Genomic DNA, 7447 nt, shown 5'->3' with positions numbered 1-7447 from the left:
ATCCCGAGCAACATACGAATATATATGTGCTTCACAAATAGAGAAAAGACGTTAGTGAAGTTTAACACCAGGAATTTAACTTAATCGCTTTACCACTAATCGAGCTTTATAGATTGGTTCTTCATCCTTGAGGCACTATCCCTTTTCTTGTATACCCACTTGCATCAGATTGCCTATTTTTCCTTTTAAAAAATTTGTTATTTCCCAAGTTTAATTTTTGTGTAATGACTCAATCTTCTCTTCCATTGTTACAAGCCACTTTGTAGTATCCAAATTGGAGGCTGCATCATTGTAAGAGCACGGCTCGATAATAGTTTCAAATGCAGCAGTTAATGCATATGACACCACATTTTTCTCTCTATATCCCTTAAGAGAGCAAATCACCCTTCTCTCTATCTCTCTATCTCTGGGCAATGAATAAGAGGGCACAACAATAAAAGTCTCTTCATCAACTCTGTTCTGCTGAGGTGATGTTGCAGAAATAAAGTGCTCCTCCTCATTCTAAATACTATTTGATATAACTCACTCATCTCGAACAGGTTTGGGTGATGGTGATGTCTTTGGATATAGTAGAGTTTTTCCATCAAACACAACATTCCTGTTCTGGAATCTTTAGAACTTCAAACTTTGTAAACCTTTGCACCATTTTGTATGCTCTATCCCAATTATATACACTTCTTCGAGCTGTGATATAACTTTTCATCATTGATATGGGCGTAAGCTAGAAAACAAAAAAATTGTAAGTTAAAATAATTAGGAGGGTTATTAGACCAAATCACTTCAGAACACTTCAAATTTATAGCGGCATGAGGAGATCCATTGATCAAGTAGCATGTAGTAGAGGTAGCATCAAGTCAAATGCCTTTATCCAAAGTGGCTAAAAAAACATGCAACAAGTTCTTTCTAAAATGGTATGATTATACCTATCAGCAACACTACTTTGTTGACGCGTCATAGCACATCTACAGTAGCGAATGATGTCCTATGAATGGTAAAAATCATCAAATTGATATGAGCAAAACTCTAATCCATTATTTGTCTAAAGATACCTAATTTGTCGTCCAATCTATTTTTTCAATCATGGTCTTTCACTGCTTGAAGACTCCAAATATATCATATTTTTCTTTGATAAAGAATGACCAAATCTTCCTAGAATAATTATCAATAAAGAACAACATGATCTTGCACCTTTAGTGGATGACTCTCTTAATAGTCCTCATAAATCAAAGTGGATATAATAAAGTGATCCTTTAGTTTTGTGAACCAAGTGAATGAACAAGTTTTTTGCTTTCCCAAAACACAACTCGTAAAATTCTAAAGCACTAATTTATTGAACACATAGTACATCTCACTTGCTTAACATTTGAAGATTTTTTTTACTCGTATGGCTTATCCTCAAGTGCCACAACCTAATGACATTAGTGTTAGATATGAATGTTGAAGTAAGTGTTGAACCTTCAATGATAGAACCGTCCAAAGTAAAGGGGTTTTCTCTTGTCTTTCAATGACAGAACACTAATCGTCATCAAGCAAGATCAATTACACAACCAAAAGAAAAAAAAGATTTAATTGCGAAAACAAGTAAAAAAAAAAAAAAAGAAACGCGAGAGAGCTAGATTAAAACTTAATTAATCAAAAGAAGGTGATCAACAATAAAGCCAAATACCAAACCTCTCAACTTTTTACTTGATTCCTCATACTCAACCAACAACATGCCACAAGTATTTATAGAGTTACAAAAGAATATATATTTTATATAAATATATTTGGTATTAAATATATTAAGCAATAAATATATTTGATAATAAATTTCAAGATATTATTTTATATTAATTGCATTTTGTATTTTAGTGTCCTATTTGCAAAATGTACCCATTGAACTCACAACTGTATCTGTCCCGAGTTTGGTTGTGTTGTCATGCTAAATTCAGCCTTATGAACTTGCTTCTGTTGTCATTTTCTCAGGCGGATTTGCATCGGGAGTGTACATGTATTCAATGGTGTACTCTCAATTTTGTGATTACATTGTTGTGTATTCCTGCTTTGCACACTAAAATCTACTTATGAGCACTTAATTTTTTGTGTTGCAGAAACAATAAAACCACTATAACACTTTCGACTAAATTGTGGTTGGAATAAAAGCTTGGTCTTTCACTATAGTAGCATTACTTTAAGGGTCTATTTAGGGCAACTGTAATTTATTGAATAAGTAGTTGATCAGTTGCTTTTAGGATAAATTGTTGTTAGAAAAGTGTGTTCGTAATGCAGTGCGTCTGTTCAGTTGATCTGTTGTATTTTGGTTGTTTCTAAGAAAAAAACATTGTTATGCTTTATATATATATGTTGTAATTTCGTTGTTTAAGGAATAATCTTAAAAAAATAAAAGGTAAAATTTTCAACAGTTCAAAACAAAATTAGAAGTCAATTATTCTACTACTAGCTTAATTTAATACATCACTTAATACATAATTACATGATAGTAAAAAATTACAATAACAGATAATGCAATTATAAAATTATATTTAATGTCCAAACGATCGAATTTTCTTGATTTTTTTGTCCAAAGCTTCTCTTCAAATATGATCACTATCTGAAGAGGATTGCTTATTATCATCAACTAATCTAAAAATTTTACAGTCGTAAGTGTTCTATTCGTGGGACACCTATTAAATCTTCTCTCACATCTAACATTTCACCTTTAAGTATACTCGAAATTTTGTATACCACAATTGCAGTGCAAAACTCTAGAAGCATTTGAAATCCTTTAACTCATATTTCCTGAGAATCCAAATAATTAACAACATAATCCAATGCAAAACTTGAATGCAAAACCTAAATAATCCTTAGCATAACACCAATGATCACATGCAACCAACAGAAACCCAAATGACGGAAGACAGACAACAAAATCAATAGAATAATAAACACACTTATATAACAACAAACAGAGAAAAAATATAGCAAAACCAAATTATAGAAAATCAGAATTATACCAATTTGTCATCGCAAAACCAAAGCACACCTATCCCTAGCACCAATTTGCCATCACAAAATCAAAGAATTACAAAACCAATGGCCTAATTTCCGGCATAAATCAAACCAAATCATGCATAAAAGCCCTACCTTCAAAATCACATTTTAGCATAATCTTAGCAAAAATGAAAAGAAGAATGACAATAAGAAAATAAGTTTCGCTTTCAATACCTTCAGAAGAGACATGCAACCGAAAAGACAAAAACAATCGAAATAGCGAGAGGGAGAAACGAGGGAGGGTAATGCAGGGGCAATATGTCAAAACACAAGAAGAAAGATGGACCACAGGTAAAATATGTGGCACCAAATCACTCATATCCACATTTTATTAATGCCACCTCAAACAACAAAAGTTTGTGGCGCCGAAACGTACTACTCCGTAAATGTCATCCCAAACAGACCCTAAATTATCTATGCGGGGCGAATCCATGCTATGCTAAGAAATGAATCTATGACTTAACAATGTTAAAGTGCTCACAAATGCAAAAATGGTTTCAATTTAGAAGGAAAGAAAAGCATGGTGTAAAGTTTATGTTTTGGGGCATTTATATACCCAATAACTTTTATGTATTTATATATTAAAACTTGTTGAATCTTTTTAGAATGTCGGGTCCTGTTTTATTCGATAGCTCATACAACCCAAAGAAGACTTTTGACGAAAGTGGAAAAAGGGAATGAATATATGTTTCAAGGGATCTTGCTTCTATCCTTTTAAAGAAAGAGATCTTAAAGGAGATGTTTTGAAAGGAGAATTTTTAGTTCGATGAAGAGATGAGAGAGAAGAGAGAGAGAGAGAGACCACCCTTTAAGTGGGAGGCTATTCCTATTTATATCGATCGAGATGACTCCTCTCCACCATATGACACATAATGATTAAATATAAAATAATCTTAATATGTTATGAGGTCGCCCCAGGAAAACCTATGAATGATAATGATAATGTGGGTGGCAAAAATAAGCATGAATGTATGTTCTTTTTTTACTAATGACTTAGCATGAATGTATGTTCTTTTTTTACTAATGACTTATACTTCCATGTTCAGAAAAATCTGGCTCAAAAGGCCCACTAATATATGTTTTGGCCCATGAAATCGTTTGCGGGTATACAATATATATATAAAAGAAGAATTAAATATAATAGATGTTATGAAAATGATATATAAAAATACCTGATTTCTCACATCATTTTATATGTTTCTCTTGACTCTATTCTTCGGGTGTGATTCGCGAGCAAATTTGGGTTCAACATAACTATTCAATATTAATTAATTCATTAATCTTATTGCTGCATATCCTGTCCTATAAATTTACAAAAAAAATGAAAAAAAATATTGCCACATGAATCAAAATTATGGCTCTCACTTCCCGCTACCTCTTGTAAAAGTTCCTTCAGGTTGGATTTCTTCTCATTCTCATGATAGCACCAAAACGCTTAACATTTGCGAAAATAAGCTTACTTTGAACTACAAACAGCATATTTTCACTAACAATTAACATGTATAACAAATAATGGAAAACAATCCTTTCTCTCCTTCAACAAACGCTGCATGCATACTTTTTCAATTATGACTAGTTCCAATAGGTAGAGGTTCTGTAATTTTTGCAGAACTTCCTAACCACTGAAGCATGAACGGGTTCTTAAACCCTCAATGTCTGTTGATCCTGCCATGAAACTCTCCTCTTACCTGCCCAGCCCATCCTTCTATCTCTAAGAACCGAGAACACAGAATCATTAGCTAATACATCTTCTCTTTGCCTTGATAATTTCTTAAATATCTCCACATTCAAGAGCTTCTCTTTCACTTCAAACCTCTCCATTTCTTCACCAGTCTGAATAATCAGATAAAAGAAACAATTATAACATAAATATATTGAAAGTCATAAATGGAGTTTAATTAACCAACTGGATTTGAGGATTGCTGGCAAGAAAACCTGGTTCAAATCTAACAATGGAGTAGAAGTTGGAATAGGAACTTCTTTCATTTCTCGGTTCCTACTCTTCGAAGGAAGCTTAGTTTGAAACAATGGATTTTTAGGTTCAGTTATACAAACAGAAGCGGGAGGAAATGTGTGAGACTGGTTCCTTAATTTGGATTGAACAGTCTGAGCTGCTGAAAACTGATGGCATTTTTGTCGTAAGAATCTGCAGCATCAAGTGGTACATGATGGAAGTTAAAAGGTGAAATATTCACTAATGGTTTAATTGACATAGAAGCTGAAAGCGAACAGTAATGAAAAAGAGAGTAAGAAACTTACTTGACTTCAGCCAAGAGCTGGAGTTTCTTCTGCATTATCATTTTCAATCTCTCCCCTTTTTCCTTAGTTTCCTAAGAATATGAAAAAAATGTGCTCATTCAAAGTAGATCACAAATAGGTTATGTGATTCCTAAGATACTACAATATTGAATTGATATGCCTAAAAAACTGGAAAGAATTGCAGGAGGCTTTTCCAGAAAGTGAAAAGGTGATATAAGAAGCAGAAGTAATAAAAAAAATGGAAATTTTAACGCTAAATAGAAATTGAAACACTCAAAAATTAAAGAATCATCATATTTCCTAATCTGCAATTTAAAAAAATCTAGAAAAAATGAAACCATGGATCATACATCTCTAAATCATTTAAAACATCAGATCATGCAGAACAACACATATCAGACAGAACAAAATCTGATACTCTCCCTAGTTCTTCATAAAAAGGAAAAACCAGGAAATCAAAGCAAGAGTAAGTAAGCCATAGTCTCTCCTTAATCAGCGTAGCAGAAGAAAAACCATGAAAGAGAAGAAACCATGGATTTATAAAACAGATAAATCAGAACAATCAAACAAAACGGGTATTAATAGATTCACAATAAAAACCCAATGTCTAAGAAAAAGGTCTCACCTTGAACAACTCCTGATAATCCTGCAAGAGACAGTGGTACTTGAACCTCAACCTCGCCTCCTCCCCAATAAAGAAATAAGAAGTCGAAGCCGAAGAGAGCCCCTCAGAAACCCTAATCTTCTTCTTCATCCTTTTCCTAGTTTCAAAAGACAGCCGGAGGAAGAGGAACAAGAGGAACAAAAAAAGCTAGAGAAGCGGAAGAAGAAAGAACCAGATGGCTGAAGGGCCGCCGTGCAAGGATGACTAAGATAGATGGACAAGAAAAGAGGAAGAAAAGAAAGAGAAATTGGAAGTTACGAGGAGATAATGGAGAAATAGGGGTTGTGAGAGAGCTAAGGTTGCTTCCCCTGTTTTCTCTCTCTTTCTTCCCGCGTAGCATCTGAACGGGACAAACCGCCAAAGAGCCCCAAAAGCCGGGAATAGCAGACCAGTCGTGATCGATGGCATAAGAGAAAGATGACATTTTTGCCTGTATTTCTGGCACCCACTTCGCAGCTAACTTTCTCTCATAGCTTCCTTCTTCCAAAGTTCCCTCCTTTATTTTCTCATAACTTCCCATTAGCAAGTTCCCTCCTTTCAAATTCGATTTTTTTCTCACTCGAATTTTCTGGTCCTTCACCTTCGTTTGGTCCACCTGGGCCACGTTAGAGAGAGAATGATATGTATCAAACATCAATTAAGAGCGAGAAAAATGTAGAGAGAAGGGGGGATTATGCTGTGAAAATGTGAGACAGAGATTAATAATGGCTAAGTTTCCGTGAAGCCGGGTTGTGGTGGTGACCACACCTTGAAAATATGGTGATGGTAGCCGCTGGGATGAGACTTTTATTTCCACATTTATGTAATACTTGTCTAAAATCTTACTGAAAATTTGAATATGATCATGAATAAGATGACAAGTGCATGAAACAACATTAATACGTAGGAAAAAAAGAGTTTAATAAAATATATCCCTAGAATTATTTTATAGAATAATATTGTATTCAATCTTTTCGAGTAGTTTTTATTGTTTATTTTGACATAAAAATATGTATTGTCTGAGGTTTATTTCTAGGGCTGATCTCTTCGAGTAGTTTTTATTGTTTGTTTTGACATAAATTTATTTCTAGGGCTGTCAAAACGGCTGGTTGTTTGCGAACAGCTCGTGTTCAGCTCGTTCGCTAAGTTATCGAGCCGAACACGAACAAAGATTTGTTCTTTCGTGTTTGGTTTGTTTTGGCTCGAAATACCACTCATCAATTATATATATATATATATAATTTAATTGGCATTTATAATCAATTAAAAGTATTAATTAAGAAAATAGAATAAAAATTATTAAATTACATTCAAGTGAAATTTTAATATAAATAATAATTTTAAATATTGTCTCAATCATTAACATCTTATGACTGCGTGATTAGGGTTGTCAAAAGGACTCTTTGTTCGTTTACAGCTCGTGTTCGGCTCGCTAAGCAAATGAGTCAAACATGAACACACTTTTTGAGCTCGAAATATAAACGAGCCGAACATGAGCTGAGTCTGGGCTCCCTC

General features: G+C 33.8%; 1 protein-coding gene across 2 annotated transcripts; it reads right to left on the bottom strand.

The window, feature by feature from the left end:
- Positions 1–4223: 4223 nt before the first annotated feature.
- LOC110036872 lies at positions 4224–6614 on the bottom strand. Of its 2 annotated transcripts, none has more exons than XM_020741423.1 (4): positions 5915–6614; positions 5290–5360; positions 4954–5176; positions 4224–4863 (listed from the first exon to the last, which is right to left on the bottom strand). In XM_020741423.1, the coding sequence occupies exons 1-4, from the start codon at positions 6041–6043 to the stop codon at positions 4672–4674; spliced, it is 615 nt and encodes a 204-aa protein (XP_020597082.1). In that variant the 5' UTR covers positions 6044–6614; the 3' UTR covers positions 4224–4671. The 2 variants fall into 2 exon arrangements, with proteins under 2 accessions (XP_020597082.1, XP_020597090.1); XM_020741431.1 differs by having other exon boundaries at positions 4225–4863; positions 4966–5176.
- Positions 6615–7447: the final 833 nt, after the last annotated feature.

This window comes from Phalaenopsis equestris, unplaced genomic scaffold (assembly GCF_001263595.1).
Source record: "Phalaenopsis equestris unplaced genomic scaffold, ASM126359v1 Scaffold000002, whole genome shotgun sequence".
In the NCBI taxonomy this organism is placed as follows: Eukaryota; Viridiplantae; Streptophyta; class Magnoliopsida; order Asparagales; family Orchidaceae; genus Phalaenopsis; species Phalaenopsis equestris.
This window is presented reverse-complemented; position numbering and strand designations above follow the sequence as displayed.

Excerpts from the sequence above, each read along its gene's own strand:
- LOC110036872 (XM_020741423.1), bottom strand. The coding sequence starts at position 6,043 with ATGAAGAAGAAGATTAGGGTTTCTGAGGGGCTCTCTTCGGCTTCGACT. Across the intron at positions 5,361-5,914 it reads ATTATCAGGAGTTGTTCAAG|GAAACTAAGGAAAAAGGGGA; the intron begins GTGAGACCTTTT and ends TCATATTCTTAG. Across the intron at positions 4,864-4,953 it reads TGAACCAGGTTTTCTTGCCA|ACTGGTGAAGAAATGGAGAG; the intron begins GCAATCCTCAAA and ends CTGATTATTCAG.